The 18,470-nt window shown below is 46.2% G+C and overlaps 1 protein-coding gene and 2 long non-coding RNA genes across 3 annotated transcripts in view; all 3 read right to left on the bottom strand.

The window, feature by feature from the left end:
* Window positions 1-449: 449 nt before the first annotated feature.
* The window catches only part of LOC308576066, a 300,866-nt gene continuing 282,845 nt past the window's right edge, over window positions 450-18,470 (bottom strand). Inside the window, exon 2 of the long non-coding RNA XR_014003046.1 lies at window positions 450-2,134. This is a non-coding gene — a long non-coding RNA (uncharacterized lncRNA). The remainder of the gene's footprint in view (window positions 2,135-18,470) is intronic.
* SYNE3 (spectrin repeat containing nuclear envelope family member 3) overlaps window positions 902-18,470 on the bottom strand; it is an 87,922-nt gene continuing 70,353 nt past the window's right edge. The window contains exon 19 of the mRNA XM_081172768.1: window positions 902-3,093. Coding sequence (XP_081028894.1) covers window positions 2,896-3,093 — 198 coding nt within the window. The 3' untranslated portion in view covers window positions 902-2,895. The remainder of the gene's footprint in view (window positions 3,094-18,470) is intronic.
* On the bottom strand, window positions 14,093-16,841 carry LOC308576143. Its single transcript, XR_014003118.1, has 2 exons — window positions 16,281-16,841; window positions 14,093-16,191 (listed from the first exon to the last, which is right to left on the bottom strand). It is a non-coding gene; the product is annotated as an uncharacterized lncRNA (long non-coding RNA).

The raw sequence follows: 18,470 nt of genomic DNA, 5'->3' as shown, positions 1-18,470 counted from the left end.
AGTGAGAGCTGGACCATCAAGAAGGCTGATCGCCGAAGAATTGATGCTTTTGAATTATGGTGCTGGAGGAGACTCTTGAGAGTCCCATGGACTGCAAGAAGATCAAACGTATCCATTTTTAAGGAAATGAGCCCTGAGTGCTCACTGGAAGGACAGATTGTGAAGTTGAGGCTCCAATACTTTGGCCACCTCATGAGAAGAGAAGACTCCCTAGAAAAGACCCTGATGTTGGGAAAGATGGAGGGCACAAGGAGAAGGGGACGACAGAGGATGAGATGGTTGGACAGTGTTCTCGAAGCTACCAGTATGAGTTTGACCAAACTGCGGGAGGCAGTGGAAGACAGGAGTGCCTGGTGTGCTCTGGTCCACGGGGTCACGAAGAGTCGGACACGACTAAACGACTAAACAACAAAAATGACTGTTAAAGTGGTACGATCCTTTTTTTAAAAAATTGTATAGCACAAATGGGGCCTAACTTGCAAAGAGAAAAGGGCTGGATTGGGCAATATGAGAGGCTGAGGAGTGGAGGGTGGTGACTAAACTCTGTTAAGTCCAGTGATGATTTCTCCACGGTTGGGTCATCTAGGCCAACACCCTGCAATGCAGGGGCCAGGAAGGAACCCTCACAAGAGCCCACTGCAGAGTGGCCATGTAATGCTGAATATTGTGGGGTAGTGAGTGAGTGAGTGAGTGAGTGAAAAACTGGATCAAAGGGGAAACCAAAGTTAGCATCCTGGAAGAGGAAGTCTTACAGGGCAAAGTTTTAGAGACCCTGGATGTGCTGTTATATTCAGCAGAAAATTAATTCCATGCTGAGAGGAGGTTGGTGGGGGTGGGGAGACCCTAGGCTGCCAAAATGTGTTTCCAATTTAGTTCCCCCTTCTCCAACATTTTTTTTGGGGGGTGGAGGGAATATCATAACATTCGAAATGTTGAAGTGACGCTGCCACTATTTTGCTCTGACCTCTGCACATGGAAAGAATGTCTGCTATGTTGCCTACAATCACCCTACGCTTCTGCCTCCTCCTCCTCCCCCAGAAACATCTCTCCTGCTGAGGTTGGCAGGATCTTTTGCCGGTTGGTAAGAAGCGAAACGATAGAGAGGGGTCAATCGGACTCAAGCATTTCAAGTTATGTTAAGGGTGCGAGAGAGAAAGCGTTGATAACAGGAGAGTAGCAGTAACGGGGAAGAGAGACGAGATGGCGCAGCAAGGTTCAGGGGCCTCATCTTGCATATAAGATGGTTGAACATAGGAAGTCTGTGCAGGATCAGGCCAAAGACCCATTCAGTTCTCAGAGTGGCCAACCAGGTACCTATGGGAAGCTCATAAGCATTCACTCGGGGGCACATTGAGTCTTCCGGTGCCACAGAATTCCCAGGATAATCTCTTACCTTCTCACACTTTGGGTAGAACTGGCGGTGAGACGCTCAATGGTTGCCACTAAAAAAAGGCAACTCCATGTGGAGTTCCCTTCCTCCGCCCATAGAATGTAATTATGAAAACGTGGTATGATATCACTATCTTGCCACAGCCAATCGCGTGGAACAGGTACAAGGTTGCAACTGTTAGCTGATTAATTGATTGGATTAACGGATTAATTCCTTTTTGAACAACTAAATAATAATAATAATAATAATAATAATAATAATAATAATAATAATAATGCTCCAATTAACTGAGTAGCAGTTTTTTTTAAAAAAATCTTTTAAATGCATGCACATATAAAAACAGAAGAAAGAAAGCACCACCTGTAAAAGAGATATTTCCCATTTTCACTCACATGGAGGAGAAAAGATAGGGCCTGCCAGTGGAATGCGGTGATTTTTTTTGTAGGAGAACAGAGTCAGCTTGTGGGGGGATGTTGCAGGTGTGAGCATCGTGCCTCCCTCCCTAAGCTTCCTGGGCTTCGGGAAGGAGGCACCAAGCCTCTGATAGGATGCTGGATCCCAGCTGCCCTCTTCCCAAAGCTGAGCAGGCTTTGAGAGGGTGGCAGGAGGGCTTTTGGAGCCTTTAAGGGACTAGCCTAGTTCCCCTAGTCCACTGACCGCATGTTGCTGGTGCCTGCTGGAAAAGCAGATGTCCACCCTCTAAAGCAGGCATAGACAAACTCGGCCCTCCAGATGTTTTTGGGACTACAACTCCCATCATCCCAGGCTAACAGGACCAGTAGTCAGGGATGATGGGAACTGTAGTCCCAAAACATCTGGAGCGCCGAGTTTGCCTATGCCTGCTCTAAAGATACAGACAATATGTGTTTGCTGTTTCGCTTTAGTTCATGCTCATTTTCAAATGCATGCAAACTGAATAGATTTAAGTACTTAATCAACAACTACAACTAATCAACCAGGATCTCTTCAAGCTGGTGGCGGCTGTAGTTTTAATAACATTCATGGGTTGAGGAGATGGAACTTGACTTATGTGGCTATCTTTCTGCCGCCCCCACGACAGCCTCACATTTGTCCCCCTTTGTGGTTATGCCTTAGCTTTTGGTTTCTATGCTTACACAAGGATTTAGTTGAAACATCTACTGTTACTCAACAAAGACAAAGGCATAAAATAAGAACAGCAGTAAAATTGGCAGGGTTAAAAATGGAAATGGTGATTTCAAGATCTCTTTCATTGAGACACATATATAAAAATCATATATACAGTATAAATATAGCCATATATTTTTTAAAAATATAATTTTAGCTCTAAGTATGAATACTTCATTTCTATGGACTGAGCCTATATGGACAATGCAGGTCATTTGACCAAGTTTCCAGTTTACACGGGTCCCTTAGTGAGTTGCCCTGGATTCTGGGGGACCTGCAGAAGGCGAGACACCTCACGGAAAAGCCACTTGGATAACTTAATCTGTCACCTCAGCTGCACCTTCAGGCGTAGAGGACTTTTAAGTTGGTGGTGGGCCGTTGTATCTCAGCACCAGGTTGAAGGAGCGGGCGTAATTGTTGGCAAGCTTGCAGCTGTGCGTCTCCTCTACGAGAGGCAGCAGGAAGGCGAGGAGAAGGAGGAGGAGGAGGAGCAGCTGGAGAGGCAAAGCGGCGCAGCAGACGCGGCGCAGGAAGGAACACGCCCCGGCTGGTCGTCCCTGAAAGACACAAACCAAATGGAGCATTAATGTCAGGGACTGGGCAGATGAAGAGGAGGGGTGGAGACCACCTCCCCAGGAGCCTTCCAGAAAGGAGGAAGTGGCAGATGGCATTGATCTACAGGACTGGTCCGACACAGGTCACACCCCAGAGCAGAGGTAGTCAAACTAAGGCCCATGGGCTGGATACAGCCCACTGGGCTTGTTAATCCGGCCTGCGAACCTTGCGGACCCTTCCACTCGCTCGGACAGTCCCCGCACTAAACAGGTGCGGCACAGAGGCCTCGCTGCACGGAGACTGACTTCCGTGACGCGGCCGGCATGGCTTCTGATTGGTTGCAGCCAATCAAAAGCCATGGATGCCTCTGGGCAGGCAGCGATGCTGGCAGGCTTCTGATTGGCTGCAGGAAGCTCCTGCAAAATTCAGAGAAGTGCAAATTTCAAAGGATAGCCACATTTTCATCTTCATCTAGTTTAGGAAAGTGCAAATCAGAAAAGCACACTTTCAATATGAACTGAATCACACCCCCCCCCCAACAGCAGAGGGGACTACAAGTGTTTGGAGAACAGGAAGTAAAAGTTAATCACTCATCCTGTTCACTCTCTCCCCTACAATTTTTAAATGCATCAAAAGCTAGTACTGCAGGTGAAACTACACAGAATGTTAAATGTGTCTTTGCACCTGAAGTGACATTTCAGAGAAGGGGTTTTCATTATAACAGCAGCAGGGAAAGAAAGTACCCATTTCCTCATCCCTGCCTTCTAGGTTCCCAATAATTATTTGCTCTTCCCAGCTAATACAATTTGCATTTTATAATCTAATCTGCAAGTTTATCATTTATTTGTTTATTCAATTTGTATTTAATTATACCCACAGGTCTCAGGGCGATTAAAACATAAAATCGCAACATCAAAATGAAAAATGCATAATAAACACACACACACACACACACACACACACACAGGGCACTGCATGTCAATCAGCCAAAGTCCTGGTAAAAGAGAAATGTTTTTGCCTGGTGCCTAAAGGTGTATAGTGAAGGCACCAGCCCAGGGGTCAGCAACCTTTTTCATCCATGGGCTGGTCCACCGTCCCTCAGACCATGTGGTGGGCTGGACTATATTTTGAAAAATATATATGAACAAATTCCTATGCCCCACAAATAACCCAAAGATGCATTTTAAATAAAAGAACACATTCTACTCATGTAAAAACACGCTGATTCCCAGACTGTCCGTGGGCCAGACTGAGAAGGCAATTGGGCCGCATCCAGCCCACGGGCTTTAGGTTTCCTACCCCTGCACCAGCCGAACCTCCCTGAGGACAGCATCCCACAAGTGGGGTGCCACTGTAGAAAAGGCCCGTTCTTGTGTTGCTACCCTATGGACCTCTCATGGAGGAGGGACACAAAGAAGGGCCTCAGAAGATGATCTCAGGGTCCGGACAGGCTCATATGGAAAGATGTGGTTCTTACATGTGAAGAGGCATTTAACCAGTGGAGGCTCTTCCATTAGGTCAAATGGGGCTACCAGCCTCCCTCTGCCTTCAGCTAGCCCCCATTTGCCTGCCTTCTTACTTCCAACCACTCTAAGGAGTCGCACTGGCTGTCACCTTCACCTTCCTCATTATCCATGATGCCTTTCTGGAACTCAACGGAGAGGAGGAGTCTGTCATTGGATCTTGCCTCACATCATGTCGGGCTCCTGGCTTTCTGTCTCACAAGTCCCAATAGGCCACAACTGCATTTAACATCAAACTTGGCTCTGTCCCTGAGCCATTAGCATGAGGTGATTTGATTCTTGGCACACCATCTGATAATTTTCAGACCATGAAGCCATTATGTAAGGCAGTGTGCCCTCTACAAGTGCTAGCAATGCTTCTATGCAGGAACGGACCACACCCTCAAGAGACACGAGGTGCTGAGCAAAAGGGGCTGGGGGTTTCTGGGTACCATAAAAAGGGCTTCTGTGAGCCAACATTTGGGGTTGACCTATGTGTGACAATCTTCCAGACACTAAAATCTCTAAGAAAATGCTTAGTGTTGCAAACGATTTTTTCCAGACAATTTCTCAGCCTCGGTTTCCTCAAGGGAGAGCGCAGTTGCTTTTAGTATTAATTTTGAGATTTCCACGCGCCACTTACACATTTTCCAACCTGTCTTGCGTGCCAGACAGGAACTTGGTGGCTGCTGGAGAGAAATGGCCGCCTTTGGTTGGGTATTCAGTTACAATGAAGTGCGAGTTTCACACCCTTTCCCTCATGGCCAAAGCTCTGCTTCATATTTGTATAGGTTTGCCGAGTTCAGGGGCAGCCGCCATTTTGGGATATACAGCATCTGAATCTAGCCATGGGCCTTCTCTGTTTAATCTCTGGACGGCAGCAGAAAGCTCTGGGTCCCACCCCTTGCACCTCACTTTACAATCAGGCTGACTTATTTTCATTGCTCCCTGTACAAGCCTCATATTTTACAAGATGCCAGAGAATAAAAAGGGAAGTGGAACAGATGGTGAAATTTGAGTTCAACGTATAGCAGTAGCCTTTACAACTGGGTCTGCTGCTCCGAAATGGCTCATTATAAGAAGGGCAAGGGAGCAAAGTGGGCCAGGAATCCAATTCTGGCCTTACGAAAAGTTTTGGTTTCCTTCTGAGAACACCAGAGCGGCAGAGAACACCAGACCGGCACAATGCATTATGGAGGAATAACAGCCTGGGTGTCTACATTAAAAATAACCATGTCCCATGTTTGCCAGGACTCGCCCCGGGACAGTGAATTTTTCATTTATTTATGAGATTTCTTACCCCCACCCCTTCACTGAAATGTCCCAGGGCGGGTTGCAACAACGGAACAGAAATAGGCTTCATACAATTACAAAAGCAAACAGTCAAGCAAAAGCAGAATGGTATGGCTTAAATAATCTTCTTCTTCTTTGGCAATCACTCATAGCTGAGGAAGACTGTCTTCCATAAACACGGTTTTAACAATGAGTCTGTAAGTGACTGTGGAAGCCAATTCTGGATCCACACATCCTTCTACAGTGGAGACATTGGTTTCGGGGCGGGAGTTGATCACGGTGTGGATTGGCCAAGCGTGCCTTCCTCCTACCATGTTTCTCCCTTGCGTCCTGAGTTTGGGCGTCTTCAAAGTCCATGACACCTTTGGTAAAGGCCGGTCTCCAATTGGAGCGCTCGCAGGCCAGTGTTTCCCAATTGTTAGTGTTTATAATACATTTTTTAAAACTTGCCTTGAGACAGTCTTTAAACCTCTTTTGTTGACCACCATTGTTACACTTTCCATTTTTAAGTTCAAAATAGAGTAGTTAGGCTTAAATAATATGGAAGAGGTTGATGGCACAAAACAAAATCCTTTTAAGAGCCTGCTGGATCAGGCCATTGGCCCATGCAGCCCAGCATCCTGTTCTTAGAGTGGCCGAGCAGATGCCTGTGAGGAAACTGCAAACAGGATTAAAGCAAAAGAGCACTTTCTCCTCTGGTGGTTTCCAGCAACTAGTATTCAGATACTGTGCTGGTCCCGGAGGGTAGGTTACCGTTGTCGTAGTCAAAGATCAGTCCTGAGTCACTAGCCTAGAAACAGTTCACAAGGAGCAAGGCGAGGTCCGAAGCAGGAAGCCGGGCGGAGACAGGAACACTGGAAGGCCAGAAGCAGGAAGCCGGGCGGGGAACAGGAACACTGGAAGGTCAGGTCTGGGTCCGGGTAGGAGCAGGTACTCAACGACGACGTTGCTTCCGCAACCTGGGGCCGGGCTGACTGGCCTTTATCTTCTCTGAGGCCAGGGGCGGTCCCGGCCCCCAGGAGACTCGCCTCTCCTGGCCTTAAGGCGAGCACTCCTCCTGGGAGAAACCAGTTCCCTTCGCCTCTCTGCCCTGAGCCTCTGCAGTTCAGGAGAGGCTGAAGGGTTACTGGGCCCAGGGGGAGACTCACCTGTAGACACTGAGTCCTCAACCACCTCTGGAGCCAGAATGGATTCACCTGGTGCCTGCTGCTGAGGATCCGGCACAGGTGTAGGTGTCTCAGAATCAAGGCCCTGCCCCAGTTCAGCCGGCCCTGGAGGCGGGGACTCCTGTGCAGGCTGGGATTCCTCTGGTTCATCCTCTGAATCGGAATCCCAGGCCATCACAGATACATTACTGCCTCCGACCAGAGGATAGCCATCATGGCAAGTAGTCATTGATAGTTTTCTCTCCCGTGGATTTGCCCAATGCTCTTTTACTAGGAGTGAGTGCCATAGTTTTACCACACACTTCATTTAACTGTGAAAGGTGAAGAGGTGTGTCTTCAGTGTATGACTGGAAGCTGTACAACAAAGACAGCAAGATGCACCTCCGCGAGAAGGGCGTTCCAAAACTTAGAGAAAGACGTCTCCCTTCTGGGCCACACTTTTGAGGGGGGGCTGAACTACCAAGAGAGCCCCCACTGCCACTCTTAACTGTGCCAAGGCACCGAGAAAGATTTCTGTTGTTCAGCTTCTCACCCAGTTGCTTTGTCCAACGTCCTTATGCACCCAGCAGGGAAATTCTAGATTCAGGGCTGCCAGAGTTCAGGTTTACAGGATCTATTTAACTGCGTGTCGTTCCGCTAGAACTTTGACAGGGATGGCCCAAGACATTTTGCTGCCCAAAGCAGACAAGATGGTGCCCACCATTCCGTGTACAGAAGTTAAGTGGACTGGAAATTGAAACTTCCTCAAAGCATGGGTGCCACCTGAGGTGACTGACTCACTCTACCTAGTGGTAGGGCCAGACCTACAATTCCCAGCACTCTTAATGAACTACAGCCCCCAATATTATTATTTCTGGGGTGTGTAGGCACTCTAAATGTTTGGCGTGCATGCAGCCTCAATGTAGCCTTAAGTAACTCCTGCCAAATTCACCATGAAACAGCACAGCAACTTGTTTTTTTTTTTACATTATCACATAACAGAAGGGAAATCAGGGGTGTGTACAGAAATTGCAACGAGGAAAAGTAGGTTTCTAGCTCTTTGAGGTTCATGGGTTGGAACATCCCCCCAAAACTGCAAGTCCACCAGGTGCAGGAACTTAAATGCCTAAGAGTTTGGGATTGGACAATCTTTTCTTAGATGGTGAATGTAATGGCCACAAGAAAAATCCAGCCTAAAGCCAGTTGATTACAACCCTTGCTCTCCAGTGAGCTGAAACATTCCCATAACTATTTTTGGCATTGTGTCCTTTCTGTGTTTCTTGGAAACTGAATGAGATTTTGAAGAGTGGGTGCTTAAATTAATCCATCCCTTGGGATGCATTGACATGCATGCCTAGCATCTGAGTAAGTGGCTCAAAGCTGCCATAATCCTGGCAGCATAAAGAAACAATTGCAGCACAAAGGACAATAGTCTTGCACCCAGCTAGATGCCCCATAGGAATCTTCCATCTCCTAAATCCCAGGGGGACATTCTAATCGGGGGGGGGGCAGGAATCAGAATTGCTTAAGGGTGAGTGGGTAAAAGCTTCATTTCCCTAGCTCTCCCCCTCATGGCACGAAGGGTTACAACATCTCAACTAAGGTTATTTTCCTCAAATAACCTTAAGCAAATAACCTTCCTGAAATGAGGAGTTGTTTTGCCTTCATATCCCAGGCAGATGGATATTAATCTACTTAAAGGATCTGATGATTAAGCAGTATATAAATCCTGTTAAGTAAAAAAATAAATAAAAATAAAACTATACTTCTGTGCTGCCTTTCGGGCTCAGTTCCCAACCTGTAAAATGGGAGAATGGTGACCTAGCTCACGGGGGTGTTGTGAGACCTGAGGAATGTGAAGCAGTTGGTAAACTGCAGTGCTGTTTCGCAAACAAGCTGCACACTATAGTTCTGATTCTCCCTTTCAATTTATCCCTGCTGCCCTAAGGCAAACACCTGCAGGAGAGGTCATGTAAATCCAGCATTCCTGCCACGGCTTTTCCTCCCACCTGCTCTCGGCTTGGCTTTGCCATGCTATCATGCTTAATGACTCAGCTGGTCGCCATGGAAATGCCCGGGCTGTCACAACTTCAGCACTGAGATGCCGCTGCAGGATCAAGGAGTGGGAAGGCACCATGGGCTTGTTGACTCGAGGCATGATCAAAATGCCATGCATCTTAGCTCTGCAGAGCACAAAAATTCAATCACTGGAGCAACGGCGGGTCTCGCCAATAACACTGCCGAGGACAGCGAGGCACTGAGGCAGCTGCGGCCATTGCGCAAAATAACCAGGTGTGAAGACAGACATTAAGAGTGCTGGCAGCGTTGGAAGGGACAGAGGAAGATGCTGAATGCTAGGGAAACCTCAGGCCCAGGCATGAATGCCTCTCTGTCTGGCCCTGAAGACTCTGCCCAAGCCATACCCATCACTGACCATGCTTCAACACTGAGTGCTTTTTCCTGGCTGGAATGGGAACTCGGAACTCTAAGAATGCCTCTTGCTTGTCTGCTTGGAGGAGACAAGGTGGGGAAAATGAGTGTGTGTAGCAATGAACTTCCTATACAGAGGTGAAACTCACATTTGTTCCCTTGCCCACTTTGGCCTCTCGCTTGATCCACCATGGGCCTGCAGCCTTTGGAAGGTTGCTCAGAAGCAGAGGCAGAGTTAGGGTTAAAAAAAAAGGTAAAGGACCACTGGAGAGTTAAGCCCAGTGAAAGGCGACTATGGGGTTGCAGCGCTCATCTTGCTTTCAGGCTGAGGGAGCCGGCGTTTGTCCACAGACAACTTTCTGGGTCATGTGGCCAGCATGACTAAACCACTTCTGGCGCAATGGAACACTGTGAGAGAAGCCAGAGTGCTGTTTACCTTCCCGCTGCAGTGGTACCTATTTATCTACTTGCACTGGTGTGCTTTTGAACTGCTAGGTTGACAGGAGCTGGGACAGAGCAACGGGAGCTCACCTCGTTGCGGGGATTAGAACTGCCTACCTTCTGATTGGCAAGCCCAAGAGGCTCATTGGTTTAGACCACAGCGCCACCTTTGTTAGGGTAGTGTGACTGGTTCAGATGCACTGGGGCACCACAACAATGCTATAGAATGGGGTGCAATTGGCGGGGAGAGGCCGGATTTTAGCGTCGCACAGGGTGCCGCTGAAATATGAGAGCCAAAAGTCTGCCACTATCGGAAGGGAATGTGGTCCCTGTTTGAAAAAAGGTTCCCTACCTCTGCCTTATACCAAGGTGCCTTAAGAATACAAGCAAAGCCTCCCAGACCATGCCAGTGACCACAGCAGCCAACCAGATGTTTGCAGGAAACCCTCAAGGAGGATCTGAGCACAAAAGCACTCTCTCCTCCTGTGGTTTCCAGAAATTGAAATTCAGAAGCGCTGTTTCTTCTGACTGGAAGTAGAGCATAGCAACCGTGGCTGGTAGTCATTGGCAGGCGTATCCTCCATGAATTTGCCTTATGTATGAATTTGCCTTACCTAAGGCTGTAGTCTTGCCAACAAAAGTCCGTATAGTAAAAGCTATGGTTTTCCCAGTAGTGATGTATGGAAGTGAGAGCTGGACCATAAAGAAGGCTGATTGCCGAAGAATTGATGCTTTTGAATTATGGTGCTGGAGGAGACTCTTGAGAGTCCCATGGGCTGCAAGAAGATCAAACCTATCCATTCTGAAGAAGATCAGCCCTGAGTGCTCACTGGAAGGACAGATCCTGAAGCTGAGGCTCCAATACTTTGGCCACCTCATGAGAAGAGAAGACTCCCTGGAAAAGACCCTGATGTTGGGAAAGATGGAGGGAACAAGGAGAAGGGGACGGCAGAGGACAAGATGGTTGGACAGTGTTCTTGAAGCTACCAGCATGAGTTTGACCAAACTGCGGGAGGCAGTGGAAGACAGAAGTGCCTGGCGTGCTCTGGTCCATGGGGTCACGAAGAGTCGGACACGACTAAACGACTAAGCAACAACAACAAGGGCTGTAGCTCAGTGGAAGAGCATCTCCTTCCAAGCAGATGATTCCTGGTTCAACCCCCGACATCTCCAGGTAGGGCTGCGAATATTTGCAGCTGGAAACTCTTGACAGCTGCTACCAGTCAATGCAGACATTACTGAGCTGAACAGAGCAGACCAATAGTCCACCTAGCTCACTATTGTCCACACCAGGGTTGGGAAGCCTGTGGCCCTCCATATGTTGTTGGACTCTACCTTCCACCATTCCCAGCCAACATGGCTATGTGTGTGTATATGGGTAGCCATGACCAATGGAATTTGCCAATACTCAGCTGGATGGACCAATAGTCTTATAGTCCTGGATTGGCAGCCCTACTTGCTAGGCTCTCAGAGGACATTAGCCAGAGAGGGAGATTTCTCCCCTCTTTTCCACACTTGGAGAAGAGCAGCAGAATGTCGCTCACTGGTGACTAGGCTAGCACAGCTTCGCAGGTGCCTCTCCATGCCAGGCGTAAACCTTCGCCTGCTACATTTCTGCAGGCCAGGCTATTAAAAGCACAAGAGCACAGCTAGTAAAAAAAAAGCTGGCAACCGTATGACTTCTATAAAAAGAATAGTAAAATTAGATAAACATTCCACCAAGCGTAGAAGACAGTGTGTAGGAAATTATATTTAAAATGTTTAAAAGTGCCACTAGGACTGAACTCTAGCTGCACGGGCGGCCTAGCTGTCCTCAGTCACATTTGCTCTTGACTCATCCTCCTGAGGCATTTTGACTCCTGCTGAGATGGTTATTGGGGAGCTGTGGGCTCTTTAGCACATTACGCAGAGTGTTCATTAATATAACTCCGTTCCAAATATATCGTGAAAAATGGTTCTGGTAACAGGCAGGAGAAGCAAAAACAAAAACAAACCCCTAAGCCTCCAGGGCTGGATAGAGTGTGCCTGTGAAAGTTGGCAATGTATTTCTCTGCAGTCGCTGCTTTCCCAATATTTCTGCCAGGAATATTGAACGTCACCTTGAAAGGAGATGCCCAAACCGTGCAAGCAATCCAAGCGTTTGTGAAGAAGCAATTATTTCAGTGAAGGGGGGGGGAGGGTGGAACTTTTCTTCTGGCAAGGGCTGCATCCCCCCAAGGGTAAAAATTAAGCAGGGGGTGCTGGTGATATTTGGACCAGAGCTGGCAGTGTGTGTGGCCACCTTCTTTTATTTCTCTCTTTCTGCCACTCTTTCTCTCTCACACTTTTCCTCCCCACGAAACAGGAGACAGGTCATTCTTTCCAGAGGCCTGAGTTCCTTGTTTGCAGAGGATTCCCATTCCTTCTCCTTCCCAGATTCCATCCATTTTGACTTCCTCCCCACACTCATCAAAAGTTGAGGACCACATGAATTGAGACTAAGAGCCTCAGTGTCTCAGTGTCTCAGGGTCACCGATGAAGCCTGCAACCCAAATCCCCAAATGCCCTTAGCAGCCGTGTGTGACTCAAGAACCAGGCCAAGCATCTTCTGCTACGCTACAAGAGGCGTTGCAATACAGCCACCTGAGAGGTGATGGACAAATGCCTGTTGCTATTGCTAAACATAGCCTGCCTACCATACAGGTTGCTGGGAGGATAAAATGGTGGACCGGGAAAAGCTTGCACACCACAATGAGCTTCTTGGAGAAACAGTAGGACAGAGATGCAACTAAATGATTCGCATCTGCTGCCTGTTGATACAGTCTTGGTCTGCCTGAGTTCATTGTCAACTCAGACTTGAGGAGATGTTTGTCTGGGCCCTACTCCCTGAGCTCCTTTTAGCTGGTGATGCCAAGGATTGAACCCAATGCCTTTTTTCATGTAAAACCGTATCTTCTGCCAATGAGCATATCCATATCTACCGCCTCCATTTGGAGATGTTCTAAATACACCTTCACTGGAGATGCTTAAGCAGAGGTTGTGCCATTATCTATCAGGGATGCTGTAGTTCTGAATACCGGAGAAAAGGCAAAGATGGGGAAATGTGATAGAGGTGTATAGAAGTATGCATGGAGGAGGTGAACAGAGAAAAATCTTTCCCCTCTCTCACACTAGAACACATGGACATCCAATGAAATTGAACTTTGGAAGATTCAGGACAGGCAAAAGAAAGTCCTTACATGGCTTAACTGTGGAATTTGCCCTCCCAAGAGGCAGAGATGGCCACTAACTTGGATGGCTTGAGAAGAGAATTAGACCAATTCATGTGGCTCTCAGTAGCTACAAACTCTGATGGCTATGTTTTACCTCCATTGTAGGAGGCAGTGTGCTTCTGGGTACCAGTTGCTGAAAACCACAGGAAGGGAGACTGCTCTAGTGCTTCCTCTCCACGAAGCAGACTGATGGGGAAGGGACAGATCACTCTTTCCAGAGGCCTGAGTTCCTTGACTGCAGAGGATTCCCATTCCTTCTCCTCCCCAGATTCCATCCCAGTGGGACTTCCTTCCCACACTCATCAAAAGTTGAGGACCACATGAATTGAGACCAAGAGCCTCAGTGTCCTGCTTGTAGGCTTCCCATAAGCACCTGGTTGGCCACTATGAGAACAGGATGCTAGACTAGATGGGCTAACGGCCTCATCCAGGAAGCTCTAATGAGATATCAGGAGCATGGTTGATATCAGGAGCATGGTGTCCTAGTATATCCATTGGGCTTCCCATAGGGATCAGATTGGCCAATGTGAGAACAGGATGTTGGAGTTGATGAGCTTTGGTCTCATCCAACAAGATTTCATGTTCATATTCCTTCACTGAGCATTGAATAACTAGGCTGTAGGACCTCAAAAGTCCCTTCCAACTCTAAAATTCTGTTTTACAGCAGTGGAAAGAATTTTACTCTCATTCATGTTTTTAACATGAGGAACTGAACCAGGAGCCTTCCAGAGAAGGAGTGAACTAGCATCGCTCGCAGCTGGCTGAACTTATTTGGTCCGACGATCAGTGGCGACTTTCTAAATGAGACGCAATTGCAGATCCTGACTCTCCATCTGCTCCAGGAGATTACATCCCACAGCATCTCAAAGGGAACCAATTAGGCAGTCATGAATCTAATAAATCCTAATTACTTTGTTTGTACAAACAATGAGGCCCAAATCATTTGCGCAGCAAGGAGCTTTAATTAGGGTTGAGCACTGCAGAAAATAAACCAGACAAGAACTGCTGAACCCCATAAATAACCTGCTTTGATTTCCAATTGACGCTAAGTATGCTCCTGAAATACTTTCAGCAACTTGGAAGCCAACCTTTGAAGAAACATTTATCATCATTATTTTTTTAAATATTTGTTTTTACAATGCTCCGTCGTATGCGAAGAGGCAATAAGCTATTCCATCACTGTCAGCCTACGGGGGAGAAACCACAGGCCCCAATGCATTAGCTTTCTTAATTTAATCTTACAGTCTTCTGTTTATGGATAAAATTATGCTAGTGCATATTTGCCGTTTGTTTTCTATCTGACATCTTTTTCTCTGTGCGCGCTATTTATCCAAGCAAGGTTTTTATGCTCGGGGATGATCAAGAAATGGTTCTTTTATTATTGCAGACCATGCGTACACTTGCGAGTGAGTAAGGCCACATTCACAACATACATTTAAAGCACTAGGGGCTGTGGTTTGTTAAGGGTCCTGAGAGCTCGCAAGGGGCCTCTGTTCCCCACCCAGAGCTGCAATTCCCAGAGTGGTTTAGCAGCCAATTCCTCTTCCCAGGGAACACTGTGAATTGTAGCTCTGTCTGAGGTACGGGATTCTCTTAACAACTCTCTGCACCCCTAACAAACGGTAGCCCCAGAAGTCTTTGGGGGAAGCCATGATGGTTTAAAGTGAAATCCCTCCTTGCGCTCTGAATTTGTCAATGTGCATATGTACTCCTGTGCATTGGTGGCTTCTAAAATGGGGGTTGGGGGCCTGAGGAGCAGCAGACTGAAGTCCAAAAATATTTGAAAATGGAAGAAGGGCAGACCGCTGGAGAAACACCAAAGTAATTCCATACTCCTCGTACATTGGGATGGGGAGAATTTTTTGAGCATCCCTAGTACATATGTATGCAAACGCATATATGAGTTATGTATTTTTTGTGTTTTTATATTGTAAAACTGCCCTATGATCCTTGGATGAAGGATAGTATAGAAATTTAACAAACATGTGCATTAAATGCATGGTGCGAATGCTGCCTAAGTATCATTGAGTCAGTGGAACTTATTTCTAGCAAAACATGCACAAGATTGCACGGCACATGACATCTAACTAGCTCTATATCTCTATAGATGTTCATATATAAAGCAGCGGGGACAGGGTTATCTAAAAATACAAGCAAAATAAGCAAATATTAAAATGGGAAGGGGGAGGGAATGGCCTTGATTGGTCTTTCGAACCATCCCTTACAGAGAGGGAAATTGTATTTTTGTCTCGGCGTCTGGCAATGTTCCCGTCAAGAATTAAATACAGCATGTTTCACCCCTAGGGGTATAATGGATGCTAAGAGAAACATTCCTGCCGCTTGAGCTGTTCCTACTGAGGGAGGGAGATGGGAATCAATCAACTTTAGCCGGGCCCTGGCAATATCCAACATTTGATTCCCCCATCCTACTAATAGCCAGAATCCAAAAGCTTGTGCAGCCACATGGAATGATGTGGATGCATCTGAGGTTGCAGCACTGCTGAAGCTAAGCAGGTAATATAGATCATGTCAATTCCTTGGATGAGGCTCCATCAGAACCTCTATGAAAGAGGAAGAACATTCCCTGATGGATCGTAGGGGCATTGTAGCAGATTCTTGGCGGCTCCTTAGTGGACAAACCACTAGGGGAAGATCTCTCCTGAAGGCAAATGGTCTGAAAACCACTGGCTTAATTTAATATATCCTCTTCATCCTGACTGACTTATGATGCCCTTTTAAATGTGTTTTGTGTGTTTGTGTGTGGGGGGATTTTTTGGTTTGTTTTTGTTCTTGTTTTGATTACGTATTTTGTGGTTTTTTTATATTGTAATTTTGTGTTGTGAACCGCCCTGAGAGCTACGGATGAAGGGCGGTATACAAATTTAAATGACAACACCAACAACAATTGTGGCCAACAGTGTGTGTATTTCACTTTCCAGGGCAGCGGTGGGAGCACACTGGATGCTGAGGAAAACAGGAATGTGTAATCTACCTCATGGTAGGCTGCTGGGACATACAGTGGTACCTTGGTTTACAAACTTAATCCGTTCCGGAAGTCCGTTCTTAAACCAAAGCGTGCTTTCCCATAGCAGCGGGGGACTCAATTTACAAATGGAACACACTCAACAGGAAGTGAAACATGTTCTTATTCCAAGGCAAAGTTCACAAACCAAAACACCTGCTTCCGGGTTTGCAGCATTCTTAATCTAAGTTGCTCATAAATTAAGCTGTTCTTAAACCAAGGTACCACTGTATATGCACACTTCCAGGAAAGGGTGAACCATATTAGAAAAAAAGAAGACATTTAGGTCTCCTCAACTGTTCACCTCATAAAATGGCCAGGAGTGGTTCAAAGCAAAGCCCTAATGGCTGAACTGCTTATGATACATCTTATGTCTATGTTAAAGCAGTCTTTGCCAACCTGGGGCCACCTTCTGTTCCCATCAGCCCCAACCTGGGAATAGCCCAAAGTAACTGGAGGGCACCCAGTCAGCAAAAACTGCTTTAAAGTGTTTGACATTTTAAAAATTACTTTCACATTTTAGTGTACTTTCCTCTAATGTTTATTTTGACTCCACCAAGTGCAACTCTTTCTCTGTGTTCTTGAAGCACTCATCTCTCTCTACATATACTTTCATTTACAATTTTATTAATGGTAAATGAGATAAGCAAAGAGAGCTAAAAGAGACTGGCTGTTCTGTTTTTTTAATATATATAATTTTTAAATAAAGATTTATTAGTTTACTAAAATACGTGCATTGTCTCTTTCTTCAAGTTGTGTTTTCTACAGATCAGTTTCATCTGTTGTGAGACATATATATATATCCACATATTAGATTTTTGGTGCTGGCAACTAAATCTTTGCATTATTGTCTTAGGGTAATTTTAAATGTCATTACGCCAGCAATATCGCCTTGAATTTTGCTTGGTTGCTTGTCTCTAGCATTTTTGTATTGTCTTATTTTGCTATGGCTGTATGCTAATGCAATAAAGGTTTGTATGTATGTATTAGTGTTGCATGCAGTATTAGGTTGGGAAGAAAAGAGGGGGAAAGAGGGGTCGGGTGGCAATGCTTCTATTTTTCTACTCAGTGTATGTGTGGGGTTTTGTGTCAGCATCACTTGGGGGGGGGGGTTCTCTTTCTATTTGCTTGTTATATTTCCTTGGTGGTGAGAGAGGTTGGGGGTGGCCTAGGGTGTGGTTGGCTGTCTTTGGTTGACTGCAGTGAGATTTGTTTATGTGTGTGAGAGGGTGGGTTTTGGGGTCAGGTTAGCCAGATGGATTTATATGCTGTCGGTGGATTCTTGTTGTCTTGTTGGGCTACGTATGTGATAAAGAGGAACCATACCGGGGTGAAGGTGTCTTCTATTTGTCCCTGTGTCTGTTTCAATTTATTGGTTAGTTTTTCTAGTAAGTTTTCCCATGCTATTTGATACCATTGGTCCATGTTCACTCTTGACAGATCTCTTCAGTGTCTGGCCATGATGCTTCTAGCTGCTGAGACTGGGTGGGTTATGAGCTCTTTATAATGTGAGTAGGCATTATTATCTTGGAAGATGTTCAGTAGGGCCAGTTCTGGGATGACCTCTAATACTTGTTTAGCTGTTTTACATATGTCTTGTATAACTGATGTCCAGAAGAGTTGGATTTTGGGACAGTCTCACCACTTGTGGAGGTATGTGCCTGTGGAGGTATAGCTTCTCCATCATTTTGGTGAGGCTCCTGGGCATATCAGTGTTAGTTTCAATGGTGTTAGTTACCATCTGTAAGTGAGTTTCAGGGTTTATTTTCTTGTAGCTGAGATGGATTTAAAGGGAGGTTTAGACCACATTCTAGTCCATTAAGCAGGGTTAATTTCATAGCCTATGTCATCCTCCCATTTTTTTTATTGTGTCTAGGGAGTTTGTGGGATTTTGGAGTAGTATTTTGTATATTGCGGATACCATCCCTTTACTGTGTCCCTTTGTTGTTAGGAGGAGGTTTTTGAAGGTTGTCAAGGGCCTAGTTGCTGCTGATTTCCTACTGGATTGTTTAAGAAGGCATTTAGCTGGTGGTGTTAGCCAGGGCATTTGGGTGTCCCCTAGTTTGTCTTGTATTTCTTGTGTCAATGTGGCTTTGTTATTTTTGTAGAAGTCTGCTAGGCGATATGAGCCTTTGATTTGCCAGGTTTTTACCTGGAGGTTTTGTGCTGCGTGATGGAATAGTGGGTGGTGAGCCAGTGGGATTAGTGGGATTGAGGTTGGGGACAGTTTGCCTGCTTCTTCCTTCCATGCTTTAAGTATGGTCTATATGAACCTGTTTATAGTGTTGTGGGGAT

This window comes from Podarcis bocagei, assembly GCF_964188305.1.
Source record: "Podarcis bocagei genome assembly, chromosome: 1".
Taxonomy (NCBI): domain Eukaryota; kingdom Metazoa; phylum Chordata; class Lepidosauria; order Squamata; family Lacertidae; genus Podarcis; species Podarcis bocagei.
The sequence above is the reverse complement of the archived record's forward strand: the minus strand, read 5'-3'. Positions and strand labels throughout refer to the sequence as shown.